General features: G+C 51.7%; 6 protein-coding genes across 6 annotated transcripts; 3 read left to right on the forward strand and 3 right to left on the reverse strand.

The window, feature by feature from the left end:
- Window positions 1-159: 159 nt before the first annotated feature.
- Window positions 160-798, forward strand: T310_9590 (uncharacterized protein; the record flags this gene model as incomplete). Its single annotated transcript, XM_013467928.1, has 1 exon — window positions 160-798. The coding sequence occupies one exon, from the start codon at window positions 160-162 to the stop codon at window positions 796-798; it is 639 nt and encodes a 212-aa protein (XP_013323382.1).
- A 1,724-nt stretch (window positions 799-2,522) lies between these two features.
- T310_9591 (Glutamate synthase (NADPH)) lies at window positions 2,523-9,257 on the reverse strand (the record flags this gene model as incomplete). The annotated part of the gene is made up of 5 exons (XM_013467929.1): window positions 2,523-2,667; window positions 2,723-5,379; window positions 5,529-8,884; window positions 8,955-8,995; window positions 9,085-9,257. 5 exons carry the CDS (start codon window positions 9,255-9,257, stop codon window positions 2,523-2,525), a joined length of 6,372 nt encoding a protein of 2,123 aa, XP_013323383.1.
- A 2,162-nt stretch (window positions 9,258-11,419) lies between these two features.
- T310_9592 (uncharacterized protein) lies at window positions 11,420-11,954 on the forward strand (the record flags this gene model as incomplete). Its single annotated transcript, XM_013467930.1, has 2 exons — window positions 11,420-11,510; window positions 11,635-11,954. The coding sequence occupies 2 exons, from the start codon at window positions 11,420-11,422 to the stop codon at window positions 11,952-11,954; spliced, it is 411 nt and encodes a 136-aa protein (XP_013323384.1).
- Window positions 11,955-14,546: 2,592 nt separating this feature from the next.
- T310_9593 (uncharacterized protein) lies at window positions 14,547-15,790 on the forward strand (the record flags this gene model as incomplete). The annotated part of the gene is made up of 2 exons (XM_013467931.1): window positions 14,547-14,579; window positions 14,660-15,790. 2 exons carry the CDS (start codon window positions 14,547-14,549, stop codon window positions 15,788-15,790), a joined length of 1,164 nt encoding a protein of 387 aa, XP_013323385.1.
- Window positions 15,791-16,864: 1,074 nt separating this feature from the next.
- T310_9594 (V-SNARE protein) lies at window positions 16,865-17,625 on the reverse strand (the record flags this gene model as incomplete). The annotated part of the gene is made up of 3 exons (XM_013467932.1): window positions 16,865-17,071; window positions 17,128-17,221; window positions 17,336-17,625. 3 exons carry the CDS (start codon window positions 17,623-17,625, stop codon window positions 16,865-16,867), a joined length of 591 nt encoding a protein of 196 aa, XP_013323386.1.
- A 771-nt stretch (window positions 17,626-18,396) lies between these two features.
- T310_9595 (uncharacterized protein) lies at window positions 18,397-19,000 on the reverse strand (the record flags this gene model as incomplete). Its single annotated transcript, XM_013467933.1, has 2 exons — window positions 18,397-18,630; window positions 18,818-19,000. The coding sequence occupies 2 exons, from the start codon at window positions 18,998-19,000 to the stop codon at window positions 18,397-18,399; spliced, it is 417 nt and encodes a 138-aa protein (XP_013323387.1).
- Between the last annotated feature and the right edge of the window lie 225 nt (window positions 19,001-19,225).

Consider the following 19,225-nt stretch of genomic DNA (forward strand, 5'->3'; position numbering starts at 1 on the left):
CTGGGAAGGCAGTTGCCCGATCGGGACGCAGCGTATTATCGGCCACGCCAAGGCGGATTCAATTCTATCAATCTTCCCCGTCACAACCTCCGACGCCGTCCTCCGCAGTCAATTCTTCTTCCTCGACAAACGCACCGCAGGATCTTCGACGCGACAATAATGGGCTGGTGGTGGAGCTCCACACCACGCAAAGATGAGCAGCAAAGCTCCGCTCAGCCCCCATCTCCTGCGCCCTTGGAGGAAGCAGGGCAACCTCCCCAGCCGTCCGCTGTGCCGCCAAAACCGTCGAAGCCGATAACGCGCGATGAACAGGCGGAAGCAGAATTCAAAGAATTTCTTGCCGGCCTCGAGGGAACGGCAAAACCGTCCTCCAACGCCCAACCCGCCGAAGAAGCGGAGACGAAAAAGCCCAAAGACCCTCCTGCTTCGATCCATCCCGAGTCATTGTATCCAGACACCATGGACTGCCGCTCTGCGTTCGACTACGCATTCTTCTGCCAATCCTTTGGCGGCCAGTTTGTCAACATCTATCGCTACGGCGAGCTGCGGTCCTGCAGTGAACACTGGAAGAATTTCTGGTTCTGCATGAAGTCCAAGGCCTACCCGGACGAGCAACGCAAGGAGATGATCCGGGATCATTACCGGAAAAAGGCCATCAAATACAAAACGGGCCCGAGCAGCGAGGATGTGTGGGAGGTCCGAACGGAGCCGGTGAAGAATGCCTTCCAGGGAGATTTCGCTGCTCTTGAAAGGCGGATGAAAGAAGAAGAAGAAGAAGTGGCTCGTCGGCAACAATGATTGACTGCAGAAAGAGGGATGGAGAATGGCTTTGTCGGATAATGGAAATATATAGACATCTCTCGTTCTTCTCGTTCTTGTATAACTATGGGCACCAAGGCGGAGTGGACAGATACCCATTCTTTATGTCTGGATAGAAAGTTACGCATGCACTGTATGTACATTACGATAGGAAAGAAACAACCCCCAGTCATGTTTTGAACGTGTTCTTATTACTCGCATTTTTTTTAAAAAAAAAAAAGATATAACGAGAATTATGGCGAAGAATATTGCCACCATGGGCAAAAGCGTTTTGGTTATGTCGATCAGGATCCCTTATGGGCAGGTTGGACTTTGCATCGAGGATCACTCATCATACAGCCAGGCTCTGGTTGCAATATAGATGGAGATAGTTGTCTTTTTTTTTTTTCAAACCAAGACAGCTGCTCTTTAATATGGTCCATTCTGCGAAAAGTGCTCCAGGCTAGTAGTATTCCTAAACAAGCCATTTGGCTGGCATATCGAATCTAATAGTATAAGATGGAGAGAGCAACCAGGATAACATGGCAGCTTTATCCAAGATTAAGAGGGATAGTAGGCTCATAACAGTATGTTTGACTGATCCTTTCCACAGTATCTATATAACACAATTCAGCATGGGTCACAGCCTGGTTAAGCAAACAACTTACATTGGCTAGGCCAACATCACCTTTACTTGCTCCCTGTCTAATGCCTTCTATCGTCTTGATTAGGTTCTCTGCTGGTCAATAGTGATATACTCTAAAGATGAACAAAAGGATTCATGTAGCTATGAAAACATGGCTGGCAGGCAAATATGGATCCATATGAGTCTGACGTCCGCCTGGAGAGAACATAATCACCATTCAGGACAAGCATTCTGTGGGAAGGATAATCTGAGTCAGTAGCCCGCCTGAGATGCAGATACCTAGATAGATATATGACCGAATCATTCCATCCGCAATACCCCAAGAATCTTCTCAATAATAATACTAGCATTAATGTGGAAGAAAACGCTAAAAAAAAAAGCGACGGATAATCATACCCTACGTATGTATAGCGCATAGAATTTGAATTGAACTCAGTTTGAAATTGAAGCAAATATATACAACCAAAGAAAAAAAGAGAGAGAAAAAAAAGAGGCTAACACAAACTACCATCACAGAGAAAACATCATGGCAAAACATAATCAATCGAACGCGGTCAGAAACATGAAGACAATAAGAAAAAAGAACCTGCAGAAATCAACGCAAAACATTTCGACACTAACAAAAGAAATTTCAGTGTGCCTCCAGTCCGTTTTTTTTTTCCCGCAGTCGATCGCTCTCATTCATTCATCCAGCCATGTGTCTTCTGAAACCCATCGAAAAAATCTATGACCGCCCCAAAAACGGATAGTATAGATGGAGTTAACAGTATCGACACTAACGCCATGGTTCCTTCAACCTGTGCATGACGAAGACTGAACGAACTCGGAAAAAAAAAAGGAAAGAGATGCAACGTTGCGCTCCAAGTCTGGGGTATATTGTATCTTTTCATAACCAAACATAAGGTATTGTTGATGTGGTTGACTTTGTTCCGTGACTCCGTCATAAAAGATTCGCCGTAAGCCCGGAGGTTCCATGCTCTGAAATAGACACTGCCATATTCAGCTTGGCTGAGATAGTCAGGTCGTGACTTCGAAGCCATCGCAATATTTGCCAAGCTTCAGCTGGGTCGTGTCATCCTTAAGCAGTGGCCACTTGGACTGGCTGAGGGACGGTGTCAGCAGCCGGACGACGGACAATGCCTCCAGTCACAGGAAGCTGAGAGCTAGTGCCCATCAGATAAGAGTCGACTTCACGAGCCGCTTGGCGACCCTCGTTGATGCCCCTGGATCGATCTGTTAGTCCGTATATCCACATGCAAGAGCGACGATATAACTTACCAGACGATCAGAGACTGTCCACGGCGGCAATCTCCGGCGGCGAAGACTCCAGGAACATTCGTCGAGTATTGACCAGGAGGAGTCTTGATGTTCTTCCGAGCATCGCGTTCAATCTCATCACCCAACAGACGGTCCTCAGGTCCCAGGAAACCCATAGACAGCAGGACCAGGTCGGCGGGGAAGAACTGCTCGCTGCCTTCAATAGTCTTCATGTCCCAGCCGCCAGTGGCACTCTTTGTCCATTCAACACGCACGGTGTTGATGCCCTTCACATGGCCATTGCCGTCGTCGACGAACTCCTTAGACATGATACAGTATTCACGTGGGTCCTTGCCCATGTGCGTCTTGACCTCAGCATGACCGTAATCGACACGGTAGATACGAGGCCACTGCGGCCATGGGTTGTCACGAGCTCGCTCTGGCGGAGGCTGCGGCAGAAGCTCAAAGTTGGTCACGCTCTTGGCACCATGACGAAGCGAGGTACCAATGCAGTCATTGCCGGTATCACCACCACCAATGACGACGACATTCTTGTCCTTAGCAGAGATGTACGCGCCGTCGGCATGTCCGGAGTCAAGCAGGGACTTGGTATTCTTGTGCAAGAACTGCATAGCAAAGTGAATACCCTCGAGCTCACGACCAGGAATCTTGAGATCGCGAGCAACAGTGGCTCCAGTGGCGATGATGACGGCATCATTGGAAGCGCGCAGGGACTGCAAAGTAACCTCATGGTCGGGACCGACCGGAGTGTTGGGAACGAACTTGATGCCCTCGGCAGCCAAGAGGTCAACACGTCGTTGAACAATCTTCTTGTCGAGCTTCATGTTCGGAATTCCGTACATGAGCAGACCTCCAATGCGGTCCGCACGCTCATAGACAGTGACAGTGTGACCAGCGCGGTTGAGCTGATCAGCAGCAGCGAGACCAGCAGGACCGGAACCAATGATGGCAACAGTCTTACCGGTGCGAGTCTTCGGCGGTCGAGGAACGATCCAGCCCATCTCGAAGCCGCGATCAATGATAGCGCATTCAATAGACTTGATGCCCACTGGATCATCATTGATACCCAGCACGCAAGCGCCCTCACAGGGGGCAGGGCAGACACGGCCAGTGAACTCAGGGAAGTTGTTGGTCATGAGGAGGCGGTTCAGGGCATCCTGCCACTGGTTCTGGAAGACAAGCTCATTCCACTTGGGAATGATGTTCGAAATTGGGCAACCAGTTTCAGACTGGCAGAAGGGGACACCGCAGTCCATGCAACGTGCAGACTGGTACTTCAGCTCGTCCTCAGTAAGACGGCTAGAGAGCTCTGCCCAGTCGCGCGTGCGGGTGGCGGGGCTGCGATACTTCTCACTGCGCCGGCTGTACTTCATGAACCCTCTGGTCTTGTCGAGAATGAGGGCAGTTCGTTTCTTCTCCGTCTTGGAGTCACTGACGCTGTCTTCGATATCCAAAACGTCGCTCTTCTTAGCTTCTTCATGCTGGTGCTTCGGCTTCTCTTCGGGAACGCTGCTGGGCAGCTTGGGAAGTGAGAACTCCGCCTTCTTAGCAGCCTCCGCCTTGGCAGCTTCCTCCTGCAGGACTCGCTTGTAGTCGGTAGGCAGGACTTTGACGAAGCGAGGAAGGGCACGGTTGAAGTCCAGAAGAATGCGTGCAGCGAGCTCGGAGCCGGTGTAGTGATGGTGATCCTCGATGAGGCCACGGACAAAGGCAATTTCAGCTGGGTCCTCAAGGCCGGACACCTCAACCATCTCCATGTTGATCTTGGAGTGGAAGTCTTGGTTGACGTCAAGAACATAAGCGATACCTCCAGACATACCGGCAGCGAAGTTGCGTCCAGTGGGCCCGAGAACCAGCACACGACCGCCGGTCATGTATTCACAGCCATGGTCGCCGACACCCTCCACAACGGCAGTGGCTCCCGAGTTGCGGACCGCAAAACGTTCGGCAGCCACACCACGGAAGAAGCAGGTACCGCTCGTAGCACCGTAGAGACACACGTTACCGACAATGATGTTCTCCTCGGCCTTGTAGACGGCACCGCGTGGTGGGTAGATAATCAGACGACCACCGGACAAGCCCTTACCGACATAGTCGTTGGCGTCACCTTCGAGCTCCAAGGTCACACCAGGAGCCAGGTAGGCGCCGAAAGATTGACCAGCAGAGCCCTTGATGTTTACATGAATAGTGTCGTGCGGAAGTCCAGCCTCTCCGTACCGACGGCTGATCTGGTAAGAAAGGGTAGCACCAAAGGCCCGATCAGTGTTAACAATGTCGCACTCAATTCTGCAAGGCAAGCCCTTCTCCAGAGCAAGCTCAGACTCGGCGATAAGCTTGTTGTCGAGGCGGACATGGAGGCGGTGATCCTGCTTGCGGACGTTGTAGGTAGCAACCCCGGGACGCAGGGAGTGAGCAGGAGTCAAGATCAGAGACAAATCGATATTCTGCTGCTTGGTTGTTCGGATGTCGTCCCTGACCTTGAGCAGTTCAGCCCGTCCCACCATCTCATTGATGGTCCGGAAACCGAGTTTGGCCATGATTGCCCGCAGCTCATTGGCCACATAGTAGAAGAAGTTAATCACGTGTTCGGGCGTGCCCTTAAACTTCTTGCGGAGTTCGGGATCCTGGGTCGCGATTCCGACTGGGCACGTGTTCAACTGGACGGGATTATGTCAGCAACCGCTCCATACAGAGCATTGAGAGAAAAACATCGCGAGAAAAAGCAAAACAAGATAAAACATTGCGAAAAAAAAAAGGCAGAAAAACAAAGAATAAAAGAAAATGTGAGTTTGGGGAGTCTGCTCACGTGACACTTCCGCATCATAATGCATCCCATGGCAATCAAAGGCGCTGTTGCGAAACCAAATTCTTCGGCACCAAGCAGGCATGCGATAGCGACATCGCGTCCCGTGCGGAGTTGACCATCGGTTTGGACGACGACTCGGCCACGGAGATCGTTAAGAACCAGCGTCTGATGGGTTTCAGCAAGACCCAATTCCCACGGAAGGCCCGCGTACTTGATACCGGTCCATCGGGAAGCACCGGTACCACCGTCGTGGCCAGAGATCAGAATATGATCCGCCTTGGCCTTTGCGACACCAGCAGCAACAATACCGACACCGACCTCCGACACGAGCTTCACGGAGACTCGTGCACGAGGGTTGGAACACTTGAGATCATAGATAAGCTGCTTCAGGTCCTCAATGGAGTAGATGTCGTGGTGCGGTGGTGGAGAAATCAGACCAACACCAGGAGTAGAGTGACGAGTACGAGCAATGGGCCCTGCCACCTTGTGACCTGGCAGTTCACCTCCTTCACCTGGCTTAGCACCCTGAGCCATCTTGATTTGCAGCTCATCCGCATCAGCAAGATAGTTGGAGGTGACACCGAATCGGCCGGAAGCGACCTGTTTGATAGCGGATCTCATTGTATCTCCATTCTCCAACCTCTTACTGCGCTCTGGATCCTCACCACCTTCACCGGTGTTTGACTTGCCGCCCAGGCGATTCATGGCGATGGCGAGAGTGGTGTGCGATTCCATGGAGATAGATCCGTAGGACATGGCACCGGTGACGAATCGGCGGACAATCTCAGTCCATGGCTCGACTTGCTCAATCGGAATTGGAGTGCGCGATTCAAAGTCAAACTCGAGCATACCCCGCAGTGTACAGTTTTTGATCTGTTCATGCTCAGATCGGGCGTAGGCTTCATAGGACTTGTCGTTCTTCGTGCGCACAGCGTCCTGGATGTTCGCAATGCTGACCGGGTCGTTGACGTGAGCCTCACCACCGTCACGCCAGTGGTATTCACCCGACTCCGGCAATCCAGGGATTTCCACAATTTGTCGAGACGGGAATCCTCTTTCGTGGAAAGCAAAGGCATCCTGGGCAATCTGCTCAAAGGTCAGACCGCGAATGCGGCTTGCGGTACCCGCAAAGCAGCGATCAATGACGCTGTCATCAATACCAAGGGCCTCGAAAATCTGGGCGCCCTTGTATGACTGCAGAGTCGAAATACCCATCTTGCTCATGACTTTGAGGATACCGCCGTCACACGAGGCCTTGTAGTTCTCAAGGACTTTTTCGTCAGACAGCGGCTTACGGATGAGCTTCTCGCGATTCATCTTGAGGATGCACTCCATCGCCAGATACGGGCAAATAGCATCGGCACCATAGCCCACGAGCACGCACATGTGGTGGACCTCACGGGCTTCTCCGGTCTCAACGACCAGGGCGGCCAGGGACCTCCACTTGTTGCGGACAAGGTGGTGGTGGACAAGACCGGTGGCCAGAAGAGCAGAAACCGGGACGCGGTCCGCAGAGGTGGCACGGTCAGAAAGGATGAGGATCTTGTCTCCATTCTGAATACCTTCCGTCGCCGCATCACAGATGGCATCGAGGGCGTCCAGGTAACCTTGAACGCCCTTCTGTTTCTCGAACGTGATGTCGATGACCTTCACGGGCCAGTCCTTGTGAACCTTGGTGATATTCTTCACCGCTTTGAATTCGCTGAGGGTGAGAATAGGAGATGGCAGCAGGAGGCGGTGGCACTGCGAGGGGTCCATTTCCAGCAGATTACCCTGAGGGCCAACATAGCATTCCAGAGACATGACAATGGCCTCACGAATGGGATCAATGGGCGGGTTGGTAACCTGCGCGAAAAGCTGACGGAAATACTCATAAAGCAAGCGAGGCTGCTGAGCCAGGCATGCCAGTGGTGCGTCGTTGCCCATCGAACCCAAGGCCTCCTTGGAATCGGCAGCCATAGGTCCCAGAAGCAGACTGACCTGCTCAAAAGAATAGCCGAATGCTTTCAGACGAGCATCGTTCTGGACAGTGGAGTCATCCAGCGTGACGCTGAAGTCTTCGTTTTGCTCCTGCAAGGACTTGTAAACGTTAGGGAGAGTGAGCAGTTCCTTGTCCAGCCAAGCTCGGAAGTCATGGCGGTGAGAAACGGTGTGCTTCAGCTCAGCATCGTCGATGATGCGGCCGGCGACAGTGTCGACCAGCAGCATCTTACCCGGCTGCAGACGGCCCTTCTGGACAATGGTTTCGGGGTCCAGATCGATCGTACCGACTTCGGAGGCACAGATGATGCGATCGTCGTCAGTCACATAGAATCGGCACGGACGGAGACCATTGCGGTCGAGGTTCGCACCACAGTAGCGACCGTCCGAGAAGGTGAACAACGCAGGGCCATCCCAAGGCTCCATCTGGCATGCTGCCCATTCGTAGAATGCCGCCTTGGCTGGGTCCATGGAAGGGTTATCCTGCCAGGCTTCTGGGACCATGAGCATCACCGCTTCCGGGAGGGACAAAACACCGTTGATCATCAAGAGTTCCAGAACATTATCAAAAGCAGCGGAGTCGGAGCCGCCATCCTCCACGATGGGGTATAAGTAGTCGAGTTCATCACCGAAGATGTCCGACTTCAGCACCCCTTCTCTCGCTCTCATCCAATTCTTGTTCCCTCGGAGAGTGTTGATTTCACCGTTGTGGGCAGCCCATCGCAACGGCTGTGCGCGATCCCAGGAGGGGAAAGTGTTGGTAGAGAAACGAGAGTGGACCAGAGCGAAATGGGCTTCGTAGTCCACGTTGACGAGGTCGTGGTAGTACTGGTAGACTTGAACTGGTGCCAACTGGCCCTTGTACACGATGTTCCTGTTGCTGAGAGAGCAAAGATAGAACCAGTTCGCCAGGCCAAGGACATGAGTGGCCCGCTTCCGCAACACGTACAGCTGACGCTCGAACAGCTTCTCATCGAACTTCTCGGGGTCGGTGATCTCGGGCTTATTGCCATCGCCATAGGCAGAGCGAAGCACAACGAAGGGCTGCATAATCAGAGGCTCACGCGACAACGCGGCCGGACCCAGCAGGCTGGAGTCGCGGGGAACCTCACGCCAACCGAGAACTCGCAATCCCAGGGACTCTGCGATCTCCTCGAAAGTCGCAATGGACTCCTTCAGCGCCTCATTATCGGGCTTGAAGAAGAGGTTACCCGCAGCATATTGTCCCAATGGGGGAAGCTCGACGCCAGCCTCGCGTGCAAAGTTTTTCACGAAGAACTTGTGCGGAATGCTAGTCATCACACCAGCACCGTCACCATCTCGTGCGTCGGAGCCAACGGCTCCACGATGGGTCATGTTGCATAGCAAATTGCGGGCTGTAGGAGAGGGTCATCAATAAGCAAGTCCACGGAGAAACGCAATGGCATAGTTTTTAGAAAGACTCACCATCGCTGACGATTTTGTGGCTCGCCTTGCCCTTAATATGGCTGTGTGCGTGTATTAGCCATGGATAATCGCGTCAAATCGAGAAAAGAAAAATTAATTAAGAGTCAGAAAATTGGCCAGAGAAACTTACGCAGTAAAGCCTACACCACAAGCATCCTTCTCAAGTTCTGGGTTGTAGAGACCCTGCTTCGCGGGCAGGGCCTCCGCCCAGCCATAGCCCTTCTCGGGCTTAAACGCGGAGTACTCCTGGGGAGTCTGCTCTTCAATTAATTCATTTCCATAGGTTTCCTCCAAGAGACCCATTCTTCCGCCGGTGACCGACAGAGAATGCGAAACAGTTGGGAGGGGGGTCCTTATTTATTTCTCAGGGACGTGGTTCTCGCGATGGTGACGGTGAGGGCGGGGTGAGAGATAGGCAAGACACGATGTCGTCACGACGGCTGGGGCCAACAACGATAACAGCCTAGCAGCAGACCGAGGGAAGCACAGAGGATGGCTATCGACCCAGCGTCTGTTGCGAGTGTGAGTGAGAGAGTGAGGGAGCGAGGGAAGAGAGGAAGAGGAGGAAGAAGAGAAAGAAAGAGGTGGGCAAGGCCGGGAATTCAAATGCTCCTCTCCGAAATGATGGGTTGGTGAAAGCCCGGAAAAAAAAAAGTCTAGGACTGTGGGGTTGGAGTAGAGAGCCTGCGTGTGCCGTGGCAAAATTGCCAATGAATCTCCAGACGATGGGACAGCTGGATGACAAGCTATCCCAGGAGGGTCTGGTTCGCAGCGGCCGTGACAATAAAATAATTCCTAATTACTTTCACCTGGCTGGTTGCGCTGGAATTCTATTCTGCCCGTCCATGCCGCTTCTGGAGAAGCTGCCACCTGCTTGTGTCCATCCATTCTCCGCTCCAGTCGGCCACTACATCCATCCTCTACAGTCAGGGAGCGTCACCAGAGCATCGCCAGCGTCGCCATGCCTGCGGCATTCCGCTCTTCCCCCCGCGATCAGGGCAATTAGATCATCTACCGGTGTTGCAAGCGCTCCAGGTGAAGCTTCCTACGAGCAGCGCTGCAGTGGCAGAGATAAGACAGCGCCGGCCAATCAGCGGCGGGGCTTTTCAACTTAGGCGCGGTCAAGATTAAAGTCTGGCTACGTCAAGATCCACCAGGGTGGGGGACACAGGATGCAGACGAGGCTAGGCGCTGCACGTCTGCCACTAGCGGGCAGCAGCCGATGCGCATCGAACTGCTTGACGGTAACGGACTACGGTAACGACGCATACCGCGTATTTTATTCGACGCAGAGCAGGGATCCCGCCGGGGACGGGGACCAGGCGCCCTCCGACCGGAGGGCAGCGCCAACCCGTCCGCCCACTCACGGACGGCGGTGCCTCATCCAGTGACAAAAAATATAGGAAAATCGTCTGCCTTCGCTGCGGTCGAGCCGGGCGGAACGCTGCGCTACGGTGGGATCCTCCCCCCGAAATCCGGAAGACGTGGCCTCGGGAGAGCGGCTGCGGTCTGCTCTGAGCACGTCCCTGCATCTGGCAGGCTGCATGCATAACAGGCACACCCCTCCGCAGAGGATGGAAGGAAATTTGATTCCTTCTTCTGGTCGTTGCTGCTGTCGGCCATCCGAGTCCCGATGCCAGAATCGGCCGAAAAGCCATGGCGGACCGCTCTCCACTACTCCGTAGAGTCCGTATCAGGGAGGACAAGTCATCTCCCAGATCGCTTCCGCTCTCTTCCCGGGATCTGGTGGCGTTGCCAAGGTGGGGTTGTATGCCCAGATCAGTTATTATTATTTGGACGCCGTGTTACTGGCAGCGTAGAGACTGTATATTGGCATCCCTATCTTGGCACAATTTGGTCAACGGCCACGGGGATCGGCATCGAGAAGGGGAAGGGGATTCTGCCAAGGTCGTATATAATCAATTGGCCATTGGATCCTTTCAAGGATTAACTGGAAGAGACTACCACATCCAGATCCGATGTCTTACAATCCCCTATATCCGTACGGACTCGACGGAGGAGAGCTGTCCGCAGTTCCCCTGCTTCCGACGCCTTCCGGAAGAGGAATGGAATCTTCGACCCGGCATCGTTTTTCTGCAAACGGTGAAAGCATCCTGCGCTTAGTTAGCCTGAGGATAATAGGATTCGTCCTCGCTTACGGAGTACAGTATTTCTTTCTTTTTTCTTTGGCTGTTAGGATTGACCCTTGCCGCACATCCCCGAGTTGTCTTCCCCAAACCGAAGTGGCCTGCGCCCGCCCTACTAGGGGACGTGCATGCCGCTAAAACGTGCACTGTGCAGCTTCGGCCCCGTGGCCCCATCCCAGGCCGGTAAGATGCCCCCGGCAGATGTACCCCACGCTGAACACTGCCCAGCGAGCGCACTGGGCGGTAGGTGCCAAATTGGTGGTACTTTCTTACGCTCCGATACGGCGCTGCGAGGTCGGGGACAGGAAAAAGAGGAAAATGACTGGCACGGAGGGCTTCCCTTCGGCCAGAGATCTGCCTCCTGCTGTCCGACAACGGACCCCGCTCGACAGAAGCTCTCGTGCCGGTGGTGAGACGCCAAGGAATGCAGAGCCGACGAGCCGGACCATGGGTGGCGCTGCGACTAGCCTCGAGGATGTTCGCATTATGGCAGTCGTTGACTCATAATAAAATAAACAAGCTGCGCTGTGTAGAGCCTGTGGTATGTGGCATTAATTCGGGATCAGGACTGCTGTTCGGCGGCCGCACGTGCGCTCCGGTCCCTCTGCCCGATGTCGGCTCCCCGGAGCCGCGCCAGAGCCCCTTTACCTGCGCGCTGATTGGCGGCTGCGGTTTGCTGCAGTCATATCTGAAGGTCATCAAACAGCTTTATCTATCTCTGCTGGGGCTGCTGGCGCTGCTTGGCGTCCTCCGTGACTGGCTGGCCGTTGCTCAAGCTCAGATGCAGCAACAAGGTTGGCGCTCTGGGGAGTCAGATCTAACGAACCAACCTGCTGGATTTGCTGTGTTGTAAGCGTTAAGCTAGGAGTAAATAAACATCTGCAATTCGTATTATTATCACGCCTCAGGCTGCCAGCTGCTGGTCATGTTACCGTAACGATGCATTCATTCGAATGACAGACTTACAGACTTGCAGTGGTCGTGTGCCTGGTCCAACAATTTTTTTCTTATAATAAATTCCCAGGCCCATCCACCACAGCGCCGCGGCGGCTAGTTTCCGACCTGCTGCTATGAATCAGTGCGAAATCGCATGTTTCCTATTATTCAGCATCCAGTCTGCTGCCCCTCAAACAGAACACCACCGTTCCATCCGTCGACATGGCTCCGGAGAATTGCCATAACTCCGGCATCCAAGCTTGTTGTCTTGCTCGCCTACTATACAGACTAACTAATTAGACGCAGATGACTCATCCAGAGTTGCAGTCGAGTTGCCAGTTTGCAGTGTGGATGTCATCGAAACAGGCAGAATTTCTGTCGTTCTGGTCTTCCTTGCTTGTCCTACAAGGCACTGTCCGCTTTGACGATTAACTCTTGGCTTTCCAGGTACAAGAAAAACAAACACCTTGCTTCAATATCCGTCTGCTGTCCGTCTGGGCAGGGAGAGGGAGGATGGAGTCACATGATGTCACTCGTCTTGTCTGGTGAAACATTCCGATTTCTCCCGAAAGTCGCCTGCGCGCCTGAACTGTTTGAGCTCACCGGCCACGGCGGGTCGCTTCCTGCTGCAAATCTGCCCTGCCGCGGGAGGAACCGGGCGGTGTAACTGGACGTCGTACCGCCAAGTACCAAGTTACCTACCGCTGCGAGGCTGCCATTGCGAAGATCGGAGTGTTGTCGACGGTCGACCATCAGGCAGGAGGCGTGAGCTTCAAGTGAGACACCATGGCCACGCTGCCCACGCAACACCTTTTTTTTTTGCCCCTTTAAGCAGCCAAATCATGCGGTGGAGAAATCGCTGCACGGCAGTGAGAAGTCGGCAAGCCAGCAGGCGACGATGAGAATGGTCCCCGATTCCGTCGACATTATTGCCCAAGAATGAGGTGGACCAGTTGACCTGCGCGTGGCCATAACAAATCTGTCGAGATCATATCCATAAAGGAGGAACTAACTGCATGAAACTGAAGAAAAGTTTTCACTGTCTACTAACAGCATCTTCTATGAATAGATACGCTTTCAGACTGGAAACTCACACAGATCGACAGAGAATCGCAGCAATCAGCATCGTCAAATTTCCAAACTCAAATCCTGCTGGACACCAGACAGCCTTGCTCCTCCATAGAAACCTTGACGATCGATGGCATACCTCCGGTGTACGTGTACATACCTTACTACGTACTCATTCATTCGACTGGGGTACGGCGGGGTACATACGTGGTAGTATCGTTATCTATGGCCATCACCCCACTAAGCAGTGCGAGTGACAACTTGAACAGTTCAACTTGGCTGAGAGGGGATTTATTTTTGTTCCCTCACACACTCTACAAGAGGACTATACTGCGGAGTAAGTACTATCGAGGAATATCCGTAGTAGAATATATATACACTTGTTTCTCTATTGTACAAAAGAATAAAGCAAAAGTACATGCAACATTATATGTACACTAGATGCCATCCACGCATTCATCATCATTTATGCCTATCATCCTTGAATAATAATTAAATAGCAAATAAATAAGAAGCAGCAATACTAGAAAAGTAGTAGTTACCAGTTCATCTCATGTTTCTGTGATGGATCAGATCAATAATAATTCATAATAAGTGCAGGCAAATTAATTGGCCCTTTCTCTCTTCCCCTCCTCTCACCCCTCTCCCCTCCTTTCTTTATTCCTTCCCCTCTTCTTGTTCCTGATGTATTCGATAATAGCACCTCGATATGATTCATTATTCATCCTCTCCTACTCTTTTTCTCTCTATTTCTCTCTTATTCTTTTTTATTATTTTCCATGCTAAATGCTAATTGTATAGTAATTATCCTGACTTCTTATCCCCCTAAGTATGTATATTCATACAGTACAGTACAGTGCAGTGCAGTACACATCCACCTAGGTAGGCACAGAACTTAACATACAGTTCAGTAGCAGTAATAGTGCTAGGTATTAGTTTGAACAGTTTACCAGACCTTACCTAAAGGTATTGATTGCATTATCTGTTGATATTTAATCCTTTTAGGCAAGGCCAATCAAATCAACCAAATCAATTGATCGATTGATCAATGATCATTAGCCCTGTCTTAGGTACCTAGGTGTCTTGTGCATGTGCCCCGCGGGGAACAAATAATTCTGCCTTAATATTAGAAAGCGGTCAGCAGTACTCCGTACCTTAGGTACCTAGGTACCTTAGGTACTTACATAACTTACCTGGGTATCTACCTAGCTCTATCACCCCAAGTTTCTGTCCATCATATGCAGGCATTGACTTTCTTTCCTACTTGCTTGCTTGCTTACTTACTTACTTGGGGTTGGGTTTGAAGGAATTCATTTTTTTTCCTTCTGTGTTTAGAATAGCTAGCTAGCTAGCTTGTGACGAGGGGTTTCTTTTCGATGTTTTTGTTCACACCCGCGTGAAGAATTAATTATTGTTTTTTTTTAAAGCAAGACTTGTCACAATGCTTTCGCTTCCTCTCATTACACCGCGTGATGTATGTCTTCTTCTTTTTTTTCTTTATTTCTATTTTTTTTATGTGATGTGGCATGCATAACTAATCTTGCTTGTGTACAGTCTCACGAACTCTGGTTCGGCTCCTCCCAGCCATACCGCTCCTCTTCTTCGTCCACGACCTCTACCTACCCACCTCACACCCATCCCAACTCGTCCGAATCGTCTCGTCGCCAGGCCCAGAATGGCCCGCCTTCTCGCGCCTTTATTTCCTCCGCAACCCCGTCCGACAGCCTCGCGGCTCTGCTCCTTGAAGAACGCGCATTGCGCGTCCGAAAACAGAATATCGCGTCCTTTGGCTACGCCTGGATCAAGCCGGCGGGATGTCCCAAGACCATGCTGGGTATGAGGGAGGAGGAAGCGGAGAGGGAGGAAGGTCTCGCTGCGGCCGCTGCGGAGATGAATGCTGCTGCCGCGGCTGCAGGCATGGGGTTAGATGCCTTTGGGGACACGACGCAGGGACAGCTGGGTCTTGTCGGAGATGGAGTGGATGCGGATGAGCTAGAGAGGGACCTGGACGATGATATCCCCGATGCGGATGCCGAGGGGCTTGTTGAGGAAGGAGAGGAGGGGTTCGAGGAAGACGAAGATGTCGACGACGACGAGCTCATGGAGCGCAATCTCGACGATGATATCCCGGATGCTTTTCCAGATGACGGTGATGATGACGGTGACAATGATGATTTTGATGGTGACGGCTTTGACGACCAGCCCGATCTGGACGATGAGATTCCTACCGCCGAAGGAGACGAAGGAGAAGAAGAAGGCTTCGGAGACTCGATGATGGGCCGAGACCTCGACGACGATGTCCCCGACGCAGCAGAAGAAAGGAGCCAGCAAGAGGAAGAATGGCAGCATACAGACACGGAGGCCGAAGACGACGACGATGACGACCGACCCGATCCCTTCGCGGAGCATTTTCGCATCCGCACACCCGGCAGCGGGCGCGGCCTGCCTCCGCAACTACCGTCCGTGACGCGCGAGACGGAAGCGCAGAGACGGTTCCTACAACGCTGGGGTGGTGGCGGCGGCGGCGGTGGTGGTCGTGATTCAGACGTCTTCGACACCAGCGGAATGTCGCTGGACGATGACGACCTCCGCGCATCGATCACCAGCCAGGAAAGCATCCGACGACCTAGCAGATTCGGTCGACGGTTTCCCAGACGAGGGGGACCGAGAGACAGTCTCGACTAGGAGCTACGTCCAGAACTGTGTACCTTTAATCGGGTTATGAGTATTTCATTTTAATCAATGCGAATTGGGGGTAAGGATAGATATGGTCGAGCATGGCGTTTGGCAAAAGGGTGAATAAAGGAATGAATTAATGAATGAATTAATGGTGATTATGCTTCTTTCTGGCATGAGGAATCAAAATTCTTCTGCTACTTGTAATAATAATTGCAATGCATAATAATTTCACAATTTTGTAGTTCGACCTGAGTAGATGCCAACCATACTTCTATGTATATGCTATTATCTACTTAGTTCCGCAGGTGTAAGAAGACTCATGTATGGAAAGATTTACATTAAGATTAGTCCTCCACACGTGCTAGAGTGCAGGTGGAGGAGGTATGTATCTATCTGTATATGATTAACTATACATATGTGATGTGGTGATAAATAGTTGGAATATCAGCCACACAGCATGGTGGAATATCCTGTACCTCCGGTAGATGGAAGATCAAGAGACATTTATTGCGTGACATCGTGGCATGTAGCCATGGCAGAGGTCACAGATCTTCCTCGCCTCCTGGATGGCCATCCATCGCTTCGTGCCCAATGACAAACGCAATATGCAGTACGTGCAAACACCGAAGCAAACAAAAGCAGCCGTCGATCGACAACAGCAGTCAGACCTGTCTTCCAACACCACGACCAACTGAGCCCTGATCATGACGTACAGAAGTCACAAAGGCATAAAAGCAGTTGGAGTCATCCCTGGCAGAAGAGAACTATGACCCTCGACCATGGGCGAAACAGACCACTCGTTGGAGGGATGTTGTAACAAGTCTTAGAAAGAAGAGAACTTGTAGAAAGGTGCGGTGCGTCAATCATGTCGTCTTGCAAAGCAAAAAGCAACGCCAAAACGCCTAGAAACGCCAAGTCCATGCGCATCGTGATGAGAGAGCGAAGCATCCACCGTAAGATGTTGGAAGACAATCAGGTTGAGCGAAATCGTTTCGGTTAACAATCGAGAGGCCAGAGTATAAGTCCGGGGGCCTCTAACAGTCAAATAGCCACAACGCCGGTTTTCGTCGAGAGAAGCGCTCAGAAAAGCCATACGTAGGCAAAAAGGAAAAAGACGGCAATGAAGAAGAGCAACCACACGCGCCAGCCGACGCCTGTCCGCTCAGCCATGCGCAACATCCGATTCATCGTGCCTCGAAGCCGTATACGGGTTGTGTCAAAAGTTTCGTTGAGGGAATCGGCTAGAGTGCTCGAGCTCCGGATCTCGTCGCCTATAGCAACTGTGAGCTGTTACAAAAGTCAGCGTCGGTGTGACCATAAAGGAAGAATCAAAAGTAACTGACATCTTTCAGCATCTGCACCTTTGCCGTTATCCCGGCGATATTTTCATCGTTTTGGGATTCGAGCGAATCCAGCACGGCGTCAGAATAGTGACCTCTGAAGCACACAACCCATCAGCATGTACTCATCCCTCATTGACCATTCTCACAGCTCCCCCAGAGTAGCGAAACGCAACTGAACCTCCGCCATCAAGCCACAGGAACCACATACTTGGAATTCGGCGTGGCAGCTCGATAGCCAGTACTACCAGTACTCAGCCCGCCATTCATATACCCATCGCTGATAGATCCCGAGTATCCTCCATAACCGCCGACACGTCCTGGCGATCTGCTCGCAGGCCGTGAGCGGCCGGTGCTGCTACCACTGTAGGAATCGAAGAGCGACGAAGAAGCGCGGGGGTCACGTTGGTGCAGTGAAGAGTGTGGGAATCTGGCCAAGAGTCGATTAGCTGGCATGGAAACATGAATCGCGTGGGCGACGTTATCATACCGTGATGCCATGATGCGGCTGATATTAATAGAAAGTAGTTCTCAGGCGCTCACCAATAAAATAATTTCAAACCAGATAGAATCGTTATGAAGCAGCAAGGCTCATATCCTCATGGTGGATGGCTGCTTGTTTCTTGTTCTGTTCGGAGATGATTTTGCGGCGAAAAACTATCCAGCTTGCTGACCGTTTCCTTTCTCGGGGAGAGCCGAAAGCTGCCATGTGGGAGTCTCTGCGTGACCGGAATGGGAATACTGTCTACAAAACAAACCTGAGCACAGTTTATATGGCACAGTTAGAAGTTAAATTACGAACCAAAATTATATATCATGTTTACCGTAGTTGCATTTCTCTCTGTCCTGATAAAAGTAGCTTTTCCACGAATTTTGTTGTCGTTTGGTGTGGGTTAGGCAGACAGCATGGGGTAAGAGCTTACCTTGGCAGCGCTCGCTACATTAGAAGCTTCAAATTTACTGACAAGGGACAGAAAAATCAGGAAAACAATTTAGCCGTAAATTTTGGTTTGTCACTACTAAACTGAGATTGTGGGCTTTCGAAACGTAATTTTCATGCTCTCTGCTAGAACCTGCAGAGACCATCCCAGTAATGCATGCTGGTCTGCTTTGCCCAGCCAGCGCTACATCCCATTCCGTACCCGTATTTTGCATGACCCAAATACCTAACGACCATATGAAATTTGCGCCTGATTAAACATGCCGATCAGATTATCCCTCCCAAGAATGTCGTTGCCGTAACTGGAAAAAAAAGGATTGTTTGTTTGGCGTTTATTCGTTCATCTCGTCCTCGTTGCCCAGCTCAAAGTCCTCATCGTCCTCGTCATCGTCATCCAATTCACCTTCGCCCTCGGCCTTGGCCTTTTCCGCGGCCTCAGCAAAGTCAATCATCTTGCCACGGGTCCGTCGACCTCCTTCGATGATGTTGTCCGTAGAGATGGGTTCGAGATTGTCGCCCTCCTCCTCGTCTTCATCTGTAAGAGTCACATAGCGGTCAGTAGAGTCCTAATACATCATCCAGGTAGTAATGCAGGCGACATATCTGTCGTGTCCTGCCCACGACACAGGATTTACCAAGATGAGGGGAGGATAGGTTACACACCACCCTAGACGCGTGATATGTTAGCAATTTATAGTCGAATTATAAGGCGCTCGACAATTGCGCGCTCGTGGTTGACGCAATCCGACGTACCAGGTCTTCTTCTTCAATGGCGCTGTCCTCGTCATAGCTTTCCTCCTCCTCTTCTCCCATGCTCACTTCCTCAGCAGGAGTGTAGTCAACAGCCCTGCCCTTTCCTTTTTCCGCGGCCGCGGCATCGGGGGGATTCGCCGCTGGGTCGGCGCTGAGACCAGTAGTCTGATCGTTGTCACCCATGATGAGAGGTAGGAAATGCGCGCAGCAAGAGGTGTATCGTTGGCGGGGAGGAAGAGGCTATTTTGTCACCAGATGGTGTCGGGGAAGAAAGCGCAGAGAGATCAACAAGGCGGATTGAGAAATACGCGATGGAGAAGAGAAGAAAAGGACAGCAGAGTGTCGTCGTGCAGCGTCGCAAGGGAGAGAGCAAGCTCGATGGTCCGGAGGGCTCATCGCTCCCATGCG

This window comes from Rasamsonia emersonii, assembly GCF_000968595.1.
Source record: "Rasamsonia emersonii CBS 393.64 chromosome Unknown ctg1118621762158, whole genome shotgun sequence".
NCBI lineage: Eukaryota > Fungi > Ascomycota > Eurotiomycetes > Eurotiales > Trichocomaceae > Rasamsonia > Rasamsonia emersonii.